The 15,376-nt window shown below is 58.7% G+C and overlaps 1 protein-coding gene across 2 annotated transcripts in view; it reads right to left on the reverse strand.

Annotated features, from left to right (window-relative positions):
- Positions 1-15,376, reverse strand: part of LOC140410118 (SWI/SNF-related matrix-associated actin-dependent regulator of chromatin subfamily B member 1-like) — an 81,426-nt gene that overhangs the window by 18,564 nt on the left and 47,486 nt on the right. For both annotated transcript variants that reach the window (XM_072498061.1, XM_072498060.1), the window contains exons 5-6: positions 13,466-13,593; positions 9,057-9,223 (exon numbers count right to left, since the gene is read on the reverse strand). In XM_072498061.1, coding sequence (XP_072354162.1) covers positions 9,057-9,223; positions 13,466-13,593 — 295 coding nt within the window. The remainder of the gene's footprint in view (positions 1-9,056; positions 9,224-13,465; positions 13,594-15,376) is intronic.

Here is a 15,376-nt window from a genome sequence, read left to right on the forward strand (position 1 = left end):
ACAGTGGTACGGGGAGCGGGACAGTGGTAAGGGGATACGGGACAGTGGGACGGGGGAGCGGGACTGTGGTACAGGGGAGCGGGACAGTGGTATGGGGTGTGGGACTGTGGAACGGGGGAGCGGGACAGTGGTACGGGGGTACGGGGTGTGGGACTGTGGAACGGGGAGCGGGACAGTGGTACGGGGTGTGGGACAATGGTACGGGGGAGCGGGACAGTGGTAAGGGGGTACGGGACAGTGGTACGGGGTGGGGCACAGTGGTACGGGGGAGCGGGACAGTGGTACGGGGGTACGGGACAGTGGTACGGGGGTGGGGCACAGTGGTACGGGGAGCGGGACAGTGGTACGGGGTTACGGCACAGTGGTACGGGGTTACGGCACAGTGGTACGGGGGAGCGGGACAGTGGTGCGGGGGTACGGGACAGTGGTACGGGCGGGTGGGACAGTGGTATGGGGGAACGGGACAGTGGTACGGGGAGCGGGACAGTGGTACGGGGGTACGGGACAGTGGTACGGGGGTACGGGACATGTGGTACGGGGGAGCGGGACAGTGGTACGGGGGAGCGGGACAGTGGTACGGGGGTACGGGACAGTGGTACGGGGGTACGGGACAGTGGTACGGGGGTACGGGACAGTGGTACGGGGGAGCGGGACAGTGGTACGGGGGAGCGGGACAGTGGTACGGGGGAGCGGGACAGTGGTACGGGGGGGTGGGACAGTGGTACGGGGGTACGGGGACAGTGGTACGGGGGAGCGGGACAGTGGTACGGGGGGGTGGGACAGTGGTACGGGGGTACGGGGACAGTGGTACGGGGGTACGGGACAGTGGTACGGGGGAGCGGGACAATGGTACGGGGGTACGGGACATGTGGTACGGGGGAGCGGGACAGTGGTACGGGGGGGTGGGACAGTGGTACGGGGGAGCGGGACAGTGGTAAGGGGGTACGGGACAGTGGCATGGGGGGGTGGGACAGTGGTACGGGGGAGCGGGACAGTGGTACGGGGAGCGGGACAGTGGTACGGGGGTACAGGACAGTGGTACGGGGGAGCGGGACAGTGGTACGGGGGTACGGGACAGTGGTACGGGGGTACGGGACAGTGGTACAGGGGAGCGGGACAGTGGTACGGGGGTACGGGGACAGTGGTACGGGGGTACGGGACAGTGGTACGGGCGTACGGCACAGTGGTACGGGGGTACGGGACAGTGGTACGGCGGTACGGGACAGTGTTACGGGGGTACGGAACAGTGGTACGGGGGTACGGGGACAGTGGTACGGGGGTGTGGGACAGTGGTATGGGGGTACGGGACAGTGGTACGGGGAGCGGGACAGTGGTAAGAGGGTACGGGACAGTGGTACGGGGAGTGGGACGGTGGAACGGGGGAGCGGGACAGTGGAACGGGGGAGCGGGACAGTGGTACTGGGGTATGGGGACAGTGGTCCGGGGGTGTGGGACAGTGGTACGGGGGTACGGGGCAGTGGTACGGGCGTACGGGACAGTGGTACGGGGGTACGGGACAGTGGTACGGGGGTGTGGGACAGTGGTACGGGGGTACGGGGCAGTGGTACGGGCGTACGGGACAGTGGTACGGGAGTGTGGGACAGTGGTACGGGGAGCGGGACAGTGGTACGGGGGTACGGGGCAGTGGTACGGGGGTGTGGGACAGTGGTACGAGAGTACGGGGCAGTGGTACGGGGGTACGGGGCAGTGGTACGGGGGTACGGGACAGTGGTACGGGGAGCGGGACAGAGGGACGGGGGAGCGGGACAGTGGTGCGGGGGAGCGGGACAGTGGTACGGGGGAGCGGGACAGTGGAACGGGGGAGCGGGACAGTGGTACGGAGGTACGGGGACAGAGGTACGGGGTGTGGGACAGTGGTATGGGGGTGTGGGACAGTGGTACGAGGGTACGGGACAGTGGAACGGGGGAGCGGGACAGTGGTACGAGGGTACGGGACAGTGGTACGGGGAACGGGACAGTGGTACGAGGGTACGGGACAGTGGTACGGGGAGCGGGACAGTGGTGCGGGGGAACGGGACAGTGGCACGGGGGTACGGGACAGTGGTACGGGGGTACGGGACAGTGGTACGGGGGTACGGGACAGTGGTACGGGGGAGCGGGACAGTGGTACAGGGGAGCGGGACAGTGGTACGAGGGTACGGGACAGTGGTACGGGGTTACGGGACAGTGGTACGGGGTACGGGACAGTGGTACGGGGGAGCGGGACAGTGGTACGGGGGTACGGGGACAGTGGTACGGGCGTACGGGACAGTGGTACGGGGGTGTGGGACAGTGGTACGGGGGTACGGGACAGTGGTACGAGGAGTGGGACAGTGGTACGAGGGTACGGGACAGTGGTACGGGGGTACGGGACAGTGGTACGGGGGTATGGGACAGTGGTACGGGGGAGCGGGACAGTGGTACGGGGGTACGGGGACAGTGGTACGGGCGTAAGGGACAGTGGTACGGGACAGTGGTACGGGGAGAGGGACAGTGGTACGAAGGTACGGGACAGTGGTACGGGGGTACGGGACAGTGGTACGGGGGTACGGGACAGTGGAACGGGGGAGCAGGACTGTGGTACGGGGGTACGGGACAGTGGTACGGGGGTGTGGGACAGTGGTACGGGGGGGTGGGACAGTGGTACGGGGAGCGGGACAGTGGTAAGGGGATACGGGACAGTGGGACGGGGGAGCGGGACAGTGGTACAGGGGAGCAGGACAGTGGTACGGGGGAGCGGGACAGTGGAACGGGGGAGCGGGACAGTGGTACGGAGGTACGGGACAGTGGTACAGGGGAGCGGGACAGTGGTACGGGGGAGCGGGACAGTGGAACGGGGGAGCGGGACAGTGGTACGGAGGTACGGGGACAGAGGTACGGGGTTTGGGACAGTGGTATGGGGGTGTGGGACAGTGGTACGAGGGTACGGGACAGTGGAACGGGGGAGCGGGACAGTGGTACGGGGGTACGGGACAGTGGTACGAGGGTACGGGACAGTGGTACGGGGGTACGGGACAGTGGTACGGGGGTACGGGACAGTGGTACGGGGGGGGTGGGACAGTGGTACGGGGAGCGGGACAGTGGTAAGGGGATACGGGACAGTGGGACGGGGGAGCGGGACAGTGGTACAGGGGAGCGGGACAGTGGTACGGGGGAGCGGGACAGTGGAACGGGGGAGCGGGACAGTGGTACGGAGGTACGGGGACAGAGGTACGGGGTTTGGGACAGTGGTATGGGGGTGTGGGACAGTGGTACGAGGGTACGGGACAGTGGAACGGGGGAGCGGGACAGTGGTACGGGGGTACGGGACAGTGGTACGAGGGTACGGGACAGTGGTACGGGGGTACGGGACAGTGGCACGGGGGTACGGGACAGTGGTACGGGGGTACGGGACAGTGGTACGGGGGAGCGGGACAGTGGTACAGGGGAGCGGGACAGTGGTACGAGGGTACGGGACAGTGGTACGGGGTTACGGGACAGTGGTACGGGGGTACGGGGACAGTGGTACGGGCGTACGGGACAGTGGTACGGGGGTGTGGGACAGTGGTACGGGACAGTGGTACGGGGAGAGGGACAGTGGTACGAGGGTACGGGACAGTGGTACGGGGGTACGGGACAGTGGTACGGGGGTGTGGGACAGTGGTACGAGGGGGTGGGACAGTGGTACGGGGAGCGGGACAGTGGTAAGGGGATACGGGACAGTGGGACGGGGGAGCGGGACTGTGGTACAGGGGAGCGGAACAGTGGTATGGGGTGTGGGACTGTGGAACGGGGGAGCGGGACAGTGGTACGGGGGTACGGGGTGTGGGACTGTGGAACGGGGAGCGGGACAGTGGTACGGGGGTGTGGGACAGTGGTATGGGGGAGCGGGACAGTGGTACGGGGTGTGGGACAATGGTACGGGGAGCGGGACAGTGGTAAGGGGGTACGGGACAGTGGTACGGGGTGGGGCACAGTGGTACGGGGGAGCGGGACAGTGGTACGGGGGTACGGGACAGTGGTACGGGGGTGGGGCACAGTGGTACGGGGAGCGGGACAGTGGTACGGGGTTACGGCACAGTGGTACGGGGTTACGGCACAGTGGTACGGGGGAGCGGGACAGTGGTGCGGGGGTACGGGACAGTGGTACGGGCGGGTGGGACAGTGGTATGGGGGAACGGGACAGTGGTACGGGGAGCGGGACAGTGGTACGGGGGAACGGGACAGTGGTACGGGGGAACGGGACAGTGGTACGGGGGAACGGGACAGTGGTACGGGGGTACGGGACAGTGGTACGGGGGTACGGGACAGTGGTATGGGGGGGTGGGACAGTGATACGGGGGAACGGGACAGTGGTATGGGGGTACGGGAGAGTGGTACGGGGGAGCGGGACAGTGGTGCGGGGGTACGGGACAGTGGTACAGGGTTGGGGCACAGTGGTACGGGGAGCGGGACAGTGGTACGGGGGAACGGGACAGTGGTACGGGGGAGCGGGACAGTGGTAGGGGGGAGCGGGACAGTGGCACGGGGGAGCGGGACAGTGGTGCGGGGGTACGGGACAGTGGTACAGGGTTGGGGCACAGTGGTACGGGGAGCGGGACAGTGGTGCGGGGGTGTGAGGCAGTGGTACGGGGGTGTGGGACAGTGGTACGGGGGTACGGGGCAGTGGTACGGGGGAGCGGGTCAGTGGTACGGGGGTGGGGCACAGTGGTACGGGGTTACGGCACAGTGGTGCGGGGGAGCGGGACAGTGGTACGGGGGTACGGGACAGTGGTACGGGGGTGGGGCACAGTGGTACGGGGGAACGGGACAGTGGTACGAGGGGACGGGACAGTGGTACGGGGGTGGGGCACAGTGGTACGGGGGAACGGGACAGTGGTACGGGGGAACGGGACAGTGGTACGGGGGTGTGGGACAGTGGTACGGGGGAACGGGACAGTGGTACGGGGGGGTGGGACAGTGGTACGGGGGAACGGGACAGTGGTACGGTGTGGGGCACAGGGGTACGGGGGTGTGGGACAGTGGTACTGGGGTGAGGGACAGTGGTACGGGGGTTGGGCACAGTGGTACAGGGGTGGGGGACAGATGTACGGGGGTGTGGGACAGTGGTACGGGGGTACGGGACAGTGGTACGGGGGTACGGGACAGTGGTACGGGGGTACGGGACAGTGGAACGGGGAGCAGGACTGTGGTACGGGGGTACGGGGACAGTGGTACGGGGGTGTGGGACAGTGGTACGGGGGGGTGGGACAGTGGTACGGGGAGCGGGACAGTGGTAAGGGGATACGGGACAGTGGGACGGGGGAGCGGGACAGTGGTACAGGGAGCGGGACAGTGGTACGGGGGAGCGGGACAGTGGAACGGGGGAGCGGGACAGTGGTACGGAGGTACGGGGACAGAGGTACGGAGTTTGGGACAGTGGTATGGGGGTGTGGGACAGTGGTACGAGGGTACGGGACAGTGGAACGGGGGAGCGGGACAGTGGTACGGGGGTACGGGACAGTGGTACGAGGGTACGGGACAGTGGTACGGGGGTACGGGACAGTGGTACGGGGGTACGGGACAGTGGTACGGGGGGGGTGGGACAGTGGTACGGGGAGTGGGACAGTGGTACGGGGTATGGGACAGTGGTACGGGGGGGGTGGGACAGTGGTACGGGGAGCGGGACAGTGGTAAGGGGATACGGGACAGTGGGACGGGGGAGCGGGACAGTGGTACAGGGGAGCGGGACAGTGGTACGGGGGAGCGGGACAGTGGAACGGGGGAGCGGGACAGTGGTACGGAGGTACGGGGACAGAGGTACGGGGTTTGGGACAGTGGTATGGGGGTGTGGGACAGTGGTACGAGGGTACGGGACAGTGGAACGGGGGAGCGGGACAGTGGTACGGGGGTACGGGACAGTGGTACGAGGGTACGGGACAGTGGTACGGGGGTACGGGACAGTGGCACGGGGGTACGGGACAGTGGTACGGGGGTACGGGACAGTGGTACGGGGGAGCGGGACAGTGGTACAGGGGAGCGGGACAGTGGTACGAGGGTACGGGACAGTGGTACGGGGTTACGGGACAGTGGTACGGGGGTACGGGGACAGTGGTACGGGCGTACGGGACAGTGGTACGGGGGTGTGGGACAGTGGTACGGGACAGTGGTACGGGGAGAGGGACAGTGGTACGAGGGTACGGGACAGTGGTACGGGGGTACGGGACAGTGGTACGGGGGTGTGGGACAGTGGTACGGGGGGGTGGGACAGTGGTACGGGGAGCGGGACAGTGGTAAGGGGATACGGGACAGTGGGACGGGGGAGCGGGACTGTGGTACAGGGGAGCGGGACAGTGGTATGGGGTGTGGGACTGTGGAACGGGGAGCGGGACAGTGGTACGGGGGTACGGGGTGTGGGACTGTGGAACGGGGAGCGGGACAGTGGTACGGGGGTGTGGGACAGTGGTATGGGGGTGTGGGACAGTGGTATGGGGGAGCGGGACAGTGGTACGGGGTGTGGGACAATGGTACGGGGGAGCGGGACAGTGGTAAGGGGTGGGGCACAGTGGTACGGGGGAGCGGGACAGTGGTACGGGGGTACGGCACAGTGGTACGGGGTTACGGCACAGTGGTACGGGGAGCGGGACAGTGGTGCGGGGGTACGGGACAGTGGTACGGGCGGGTGGGACAGTGGTATGGGGGAACGGGACAGTGGTACGGGGAGCGGGACAGTGGTACGGGGGAACGGGACAGTGGTACGGGGGAACGGGACAGTGGTACGGGGGAACGGGACAGTGGTACGGGGGTACGGGACAGTGGTACGGGGGTACGGGACAGTGGTACGGGGGTACGGGACAGTGGTATGGGGGGGTGGGACAGTGATACGGGGGAACGGGACAGTGGTATGGGGGTACGGGACAGTGGTACGGGGGAGCGGGACAGTGGTGCGGGGGTACGGGACAGTGGTACAGGGTTGGGGCACAGTGGTACGGGGAGCGGGACAGTGGTACGGGGGTACGGGACAGTGGTACGGGGGAACGGGACAGTGGTACGGGGGAGCGGGACAGTGGTAGGGGGGAGCGGGACAGTGGCACGGGGAGCGGGACAGTGGTGCGGGGGTACGGGACAGTGGTACAGGGGTGGGGCACAGTGGTACGGGGTTACGGCACAGTGGTGCGGGGGAGCGGGACAGTGGTACGGGGGTACGGGACAGTGGTACGAGGGTACGGGACAGTGGTACGGGGGTGGGGCACAGTGGTACGGGGGTGTGGGACAGTGGTACGGGGGGGTGGGACAGTGGTACGGGGGAACGGGACAGTGGTACGGGGGTGGGGCGCAGTGGTACGGGGGAACGGGACAGTGGTATGGGGGTACGGGACAGTGGTACGGGTGAGCGGGACAGTGGTAGGGGGGAGCGGGACAGTGGCACGGGGGAGCGGGACAGTGGTACGGGGGAGCGGGACAGTGGTATGGGGGTACGGGACAGTGGTACGGGGAGCGGGACAGTGGTGCGGGGGTGTGGGGCAGTGGTACGGGGGTGTGGGACAGTGGTACGGGGGTACGGGGCAGTGGTACGGGGGAGCGGGTCAGTGGTACGGGGTTACGGCACAGTGGTGCGGGGGAACGGGACAGTGGTACAGGGGTGGGGCACAGTGGTACGAGGGTACGGGACAGTGGTACGGGGGTGGGGCACAGTGGTACGGGGGTGTGGGACAGTGGTACGGGGGAACGGGACAGTGGTACGGGGGGGTGGGACAGTGGTACGGGGGAACGGGACAGTGGTACGGGGTGGGGCACAGTGGTACGGGGGTGTGGGACAGTGGTACTGGGGTGAGGGACAGTGGTACGGGGTTACGGCACAGTGGTGCGGGGGAGCGGGACAGTGGTACGGGGGTACGGGACAGTGGTACGAGGGTACGGGACAGTGGTACGGGGGTGGGGCACAGTGGTACGGGGGTGTGGGACAGTGGTACGGGGGAAAGGGACAGTGGCACGGGGGTGTGGGACAGTGGTACGGGGGAACGGGACAGTGGTACGGGGGGGTGGGACAGTGGTACGGGGGAACGGGACAGTGGTACGGGGTGGGGCACAGTGGTACGGGGGTGTGGGACAGTGGTACGGGGGTGAGGGACAGTGGTACGGGGGTTGGGCACAGTGGTACAGGGGTGGGGGACAGATGTACGGGGGTGTGGGACAGTGGTACGGGGGTACGGGACAGTGGTACGGGGGTGGGGCACAGTGGTACGGGGGTGTGGGACAGTGGTATGGGGGAACGGGACAGTGGTACGGGGGGGTGGGACAGTGGTACGGGGGAACGGGACAGTGGTACGGGGGTGGGGCGCAGTGGTACGGGGGAACGGGACAGTGGTATGGGGGTACGGGACAGTGGTACGGGGGTTGGGCACAGTGGTACAGGGGTGGGGGACAGATGTACGGGGGTGTGGGACAGTGGTACGGGGGTACGGGACAGTGGTACGGGGGTGCGGGACAGTGGTTCGGGGGAACGGGACAGTGGTACGGGGGAACGGGACAGTGGTACGGGGGAACGGGACAGTGGTACGGGGGAACGAGACAGTGGTACGGGGGTACGGGACAGTGGTTCGGGGGAACGGGACAGTGGTACGGGGGTACAGGACAGTGGTACGGGGGAACGGGACAGTGGTACGGGGGAACGGGACAGTGGTATGGGGGTACGGGACAGTGGTACGGGGGAGCGGGACAGTGGTACAGGGGAGTGGGACAGTGGTACGGGGGAGCGGGACAGTGGTGCGGGGGAACGGGACAGTGGTGCGGGGGAACGGGACAGTGGTGCGGGGGTACGGGATAGTGGTGCGGGGGTACGGGACAGTGGTACGGGGGTACGGGACAGTGGTACGGGGGTGCAGGACAGTGGTACGGGGGTGCGGGACAGTGGTACGGGGGTGCGGGACAGTGGTACGGGGGAGCGGGACAGTGGTTCGGGGGTACGGCACAGTGGTACGGGGGAACGGGACAGTGGTACGGGGGAACGGGACAGTGGTACAGGGGAACGGGACAGTGGTACGGGGGAACGGGACAGTGGTACGGAGGTACGGATTGGTGGGGTGATGGTCACTTGCCTTGATGATGACCCTCTGGTCAGTCTGGTCCTCCAGTATGCTGTCCATGGGGTAAGACTCCACCTGCTGGCGGATGGCGGAGGCGACAGCTGGCACGAAGTTCAGCGGGTTCAAATCCAGGTCATCGCACAGGATCTCAGCAAACATCTCGGGTGAAATCAGTTTCTCTGCGGCAGACAAAGGGCGGGAAAGAGCATAGCTCAGGAAAGGCAGAGCAAGGGGGTAACGTGGAGAGTCTCGTACCTACACATCACCTCCATGTAGTACGGAGATACAAACACTCAGGCAGCACAGGATCAGGAGAGAATCCTCCTTTCGACCACTGCCACTGGGTTTATGTTCGATGGTGTTTAATTACAGAACTAATAATCCAGGGTACAGCAGTGTCGGGGTTATGTTACTGGACTAATAATCCAGGGTACAGCAGTGTAGGGGTTATGTTACTGGACTAATAATCCAGGGTACAGCAGTGTAGGGATTATGTTAATGGACTAATAATCCAGGATACAGCAGTGTAGGGGTTATGTTACTGGACTAATAATCCAGGGTACAGCAGTGTAGAGGTTATGTTACGGGACTAATAATCCAGGGCACAGCAGTGTAGAGGTTATGTTACTGGACTAATAATCCAGGGTACAGCAGTGTAGGGGTTATGTTACTGGACTAATAATCCAGGGTACAGCAGTGTAGAGATTATGTTACTGGACTAATAATCCAGGGTACAGCAGTGTAGGGGTTATGTTACTGGACTAATAATCCAGGGTACAGCAGTGATGGGGTTATGTTACTGGACTAATAATCCAGGGTACAGCAGTGTAGGGGTTATGTTACTGGACTAATAATCCAGGGTACAGCAGTGATGGGGTTATGTTACTGGACTAATAATCCAGGATACAGCTGTGTAGGGATTATGTTACTGGACTAATAATCCAGGGTACAGCAGTGTAGGGATTATGTTACTGGACTAATAATCCAGGGTACAGCAGTGTAGGGGTTATGTTACTGGACTAATAATCCAGGATACAGCAGTGGAGGGGTTATGTTACTGGACTAATACTCCAGGGTACAGCAGTGTAGGGGTTATGTTACTGGACTAATAATCCAGGGTACAGCAGTGTAGGGATTATGTTACTGGACTAATAATCCAGGGTACAGCAGTGTAGGGATTATGTTACTGGACTAATAATCCAGGGTACAGCAGTGTAGGGATTATGTTACTGGACTAATAATCCAGGGTACAGCAGTGTAGGGATTATGTTACTGGACTAATAATCCAGGATACAGCAGTGTCGGGGTTATGTTACTGGACTAATAATCCAGGGTACAGCAGTGTAGGGATTATGTTACTGGACTAATAATCCAGGGTACAGCAGTGTAGGGGTTATGTTACTGGACTAATAATCCAGGGTACAGCAGTGTAGGGGTTATGTTACTGGACTAATAATCCAGGATACAGCAGTGGAGGGGTTATGTTACTGGACTAATACTCCAGGGTACAGCAGTGTAGGGGTTATGTTACTGGACTAATAATCCAGGGTACAGCAGTGTAGGGATTATGTTACTGGACTAATAATCCAGGGTACAGCAGTGTAGGGATTATGTTACTGGACTAATAATCCAGGGTACAGCAGTGTAGGGATTATGTTACTGGACTAATAATCCAGGGTACAGCAGTGTAGGGATTATGTTACTGGACTAATAATCCAGGGTACAGCAGTGTAGGGGTTATGTTACTGGACTAATAATCCAGGGTACAGCAGTGTAGGGATTATGTTACTGGACTAATAATCCAGGGTACAGCAGTGTAGGGGTTATGTTACTGGACTAATAATCCAGGGTACAGCAGTGTAGGGATTATGTTACTGGACTAATAATCCAGGGTACAGCAGTGTAGGGGTTATGTTACTGGACTAATAATCCAGGGTACAGCAGTGTAGGGATTATGTTACTGGACTAATAATCCAGGGTACAGCAGTGTAGGGGTTATGTTACTGGACTAATAATCCAGGATACAGCAGTGTAGGGATTATGTTACTGGACTAATAATCCAAGGTACAGCAGTGTAGGGGATTATGTTACTGGACTAATAATCGAGGGTACAGCAGTGTAGGGGTTATGTTTCTGGACTAATAATCCAGGGTACAGCAGTGTAGGGGTTATGTTACTGGACTAATAATCCAGGTTACAGCAGTGTCGGGGTTATGTTACTGGACTAATAATCCAGGGTACAGCAGTGTCGGGGTTATGTTACTGGACTAATAATCCAGGATACAGCAGTGTAGGGGTTATGTTACTGGGCTAATAATCCAGGGTACAGCAGTGTAGGGGTTATGTTACTGGGCTAATAATCCAGGGTACAGCAGTGTAGGGGTTATGTAACTGGACTAATAATCCAGGGTACAGCAGTATAGGGGTTATGTTACTGGACTAATAATCCAGGGTACAGCAGTGTAGGGGTTATGTTACTGGGCTAATAATCCAGGGTACAGCTGTGCAGGGGTTATGTTACTGGGCTAATAATCCAGGGTACAGCTGTGCAGGGGTTATGTTACTGGACTAACAATCCAGGGTACAGCAGTGTTGGGGTTATGTTACTGGACTAATAATCCAGGGTACAGCAGTGTAGGGGTTATGTTACTGGGCTAATAATCCAGGGTACAGCTGTGCAGGGGTTATGTTACTGGACTAATAATCCAGGATACAGCAGTGTAGGGGATATGTTACTGGACTAATAATCCAGGGTACAGCAGTGTAGAGGTTATGTTACTGGACTAATAATCCAGGGTACAGCAGTGTAGGGGTTATGTTACTGGACTAATAATCCAGGGTACAGCAGTGTAGGGGTTATGTTACTGGACTAATAATCCAGGGTACAGCAGTGTAGGGGATATGTTACTGGACTAACAATCCAGGGTACAGCAGTGCAGGGGTTATGTTACTGGACTAATAATCCAGGGTACAGCAGTGTAGGGGATATGTTACTAGACTAATAATCCAGGGTACAGCAGCGTAGGGGTTATGTTACTGGACTAATAATCCAGGGTACAGCAGTGTAGAGGTTATGTTACTGGACTAATAATCCAGGATACAGCAGTGTAGAGGTTATGTTACTGGAATAATAATCCAGGGTACAGCAGTGTAGGGGTTATGTTACTGGACTAATAATCCAGTGTACAGCAGTGTAGAGGTTATGTTACTGGACTAATAATCCAGGGTACAGCAGTGTAGGGGATATGTTACTGGACTAATAATCCAGGGTACAGCAGTGTAGAGGTTATGTTACTGGACTAATAATCCAGGGTACAGCAGTGTAGGGGTTATGTTACTGGACTAATAATCCAGGATACAGCAGTGTAGGGGATATGTTACTAGACTAATAATCCAGGGTACAGCAGCGTAGGGGTCATGTTACTGGACTAATAATCCAGGGTACAGCAGTGTAGGGATTGTGTTACTAGACTAATAATCCAGGGTACAGCAGTGTAGGGATTATGTTACTAGACTAATAATCCAGGGTACAGCAGTGTAGGGGTTATGTTACTGGACTAATAATCCAGGGTACAGCAGTGTAGGGATTATGTTACTAGACTAATAATCCAGGATACAGCAGTGTAGGGATTATGTTACTAGACTAATAATCCAGGGTACAGCAGTGTAGGGGTTATGTTACTGGACTAATAATCCAGGGTACAGCAGTGTAGGGGTTATGTTACTGGACTAATAATCCAGGTACAGCAGTGTAGGGGATATGTTACTGGACTAATAATCCAGGGTACAGCAGTGTAGAGATTATGTTACTAGACTAATAACCCAGGGTACAGCAGTGTAGGGGTTATGTTACTGGGCAATAATCCAGGATACAGCAGTGTAGGGATTATGTTACTCGACTAATAATCCAGGGTACAGCAGTGTAGGGGATATGTTACTAGAATAATAATCCAGGGTACAGCAGTGTAGGGGTTATGTTACTGGACTAATAATCCAGGATACAGCAGTGTCGGGGTTATGTTACTGGACTAATAATCCAGGGTACAGCAGTGTAGGGATTATGTTACTGGACTAATAATCCAGGATACAGCAGTGTCGGGGTTATGTTACTGGACTAATAATCCAGGGTACAGCAGTGTAGGGGTTATGTTACTGGACTAATAATCCAGGGTACAGCAGTGTAGGGGATATGTTATTGGACTAATAATCCATGGTACAGCAGTGTAGGGGTTATGTTACTGGACTAATAATCCAGGGTACAGCAGTGTAGGGATTATGTTACTGGACTAATAATCCAGGATACAGCAGTGTCGGGGTTATGTTACTGGACTAATAATCCAGGGTACAGCAGTGTCGGGGGTGTTGATCCTGAAATAATTATCCAGTGCCCTGTAGTAGCCGAGTAATTTCTGTCGGCTCACCGTTCATGTTCCAGGTGAAAGTGTCTCGCAGCTTCTGCCCATCGATTTCCATGTCCAATCGGATGGGTACCAGGAGTTCAGGCTGGGCTGCGTTTTCATGGATGACGGCTGGATCGTGGTCATCGAAACTGCGGAAATTGGGAGATCTTTTTTAAAATGACTCATTAGTTTCCGCAGGAGGTGAGTGTGGCTGGCTGGGCCTCGCACTTTTTGGCCAACCCTATCTGCCCCTGAGGAGGGTGGTGATGATCCCCAGGGTACTGTAGTGTAGGGGTGATGTATTTTAATTCACTAATGCGGGTGTGGGCCTCGCTGGCTGGGGCAACATTTATATATATTCCATCCCTATTTGAACTGAGTGACTGGTGAGGTGGTTCCCCCCCCCCACCCCCCCCCCCCCCACCCCCCCCCCCCCCCCCCGAGTGTGTGTGTGAGAGAGAGTGTGTGTGAGAGTGAGAAAGTGTGTGTGAGAGAGAGAGTGTGTGTGTGAGAGAGTGAGAGAGAGAGTGTGTGTGAGAGAGAGTGTGTGTGAGAGTGAGAGTGTGTGTGTGAGAGAGTGTGAGAGAGAGTGTGTGTGTGAGAGTGAGAGAGAGAATGTGTGTGAGAGAGAGTGAGAGAGAGTGTGTGTGAGAGAGAGTGAGAGAGAGAATGTGTGTGTGAGAGTGTGAGAGAGAGAGTGTGTGTGTGAGAGTGAGAGAGTGTGTGTGAGAGAGTGTGTGTGTGAGAGAGTGAGAGAGAGAGTGTGTGTGAGAGAGTGTGAGAGTGAGAGGGTGTGTGTGAGAGTGTGAGAGAGTGTGTGTGTGTCAGAGAGTGAGAGAGTGTGTGTGAGAGAGTGTGAGAGAGTGTGTGTGAGAGTGAGAGAGAGTGTGTGTGAGAGAGAGCGTGTGTGAGAGAGTGAGAGAGTGTGTGTGAGAGAGTGTGAGAGAGAGAGAGAGTGTGGGAGAGAGAGTGTGTGTGTGAGAGAGTGAGAGAGTGTGTGTGTGAGAGTGCAAGAGAGAGAGTTTGTGTGAGAGAGTCTAGGAGAGAGAGAGTGTATGTGAGAGAGTGTGAGAGAGAGAGAGTGTGTGTGTGAGAGTGTGAGAGAGAGAGTGCGTGTGTGAGAGAGTGAGAGAGAGAGAGTGTGTGAGAGTGTGTGAGAGAGTGTAGGAGAGAGCGTGTGTGTGAGAGAGAGTGTGGGAGAGAGTGAGAGAGAGTGAGAGAGTGTGTGTGTGAGAGAGTGAGAGAGAGAGTGTGTGAGAGAGAGTGTGGGAGGGAGTGAGAGAGTATGTGTGAGGGAGTGTAGGAGAGAGAAAGTGTGTGTGAGAGTGTGTAGGAGAGAGAGTGTGTGAGAGAGTGTGGGAGAGAGTGTGGGAGAGAGAGTGTGGGAGAGAGCGAGAGAGAAAGAGTGTGTGTGTGAGAGAGAGTGTGGGAGAGAATGAGAGAGAGAGAGAGTGAGAGAGAGTGTGTGTGAGAGAGTGTGAGAGTGTGTGAGAGAGTGTGGGAGAGAGTGAGGGAGAGTGTGTGTGAGAGAGTGTGAGCGAGAGTGTGGGAGAGAGTGTGGGAGAGTGTGTGGGAGAGTGTGAGCGAGAGTGTGTGAGAGAGAGTGTGGGAGAGAGTGAGAGCGAGAGTGTGTGAGAGAGAGTGTGGGAGAGAGTGAGAGCGAGAGTGAGAGAGAGTGTGTGTGATAGAGAGAGTGTGTGTGTGAGAGAGTGAGAGAGTGTGTATGAGTGTGAGAGGGAGAGAGTGAGAGAGTGTGTGAGAGAATGTGTGTGTAAGTGTGGGAGAGAGAGAGAGTGAGAGAGTGTGTGAGAGAGATTGTGGGAGAGAGTGAGAGAGAGAGTGAGAGAGTGTGTGTGTGTGAGAGAGTGTGTGTGTGAGAGAGTGAGAGAGAGAGTGTGTGTGAGAGTGTGTGAGAGAGAGTGTGGGAGTGAG

The sequence above is a fragment of the Scyliorhinus torazame genome, chromosome 4, assembly GCF_047496885.1.
Source record: "Scyliorhinus torazame isolate Kashiwa2021f chromosome 4, sScyTor2.1, whole genome shotgun sequence".
NCBI classification, from domain to species: Eukaryota; Metazoa; Chordata; class Chondrichthyes; order Carcharhiniformes; family Scyliorhinidae; genus Scyliorhinus; species Scyliorhinus torazame.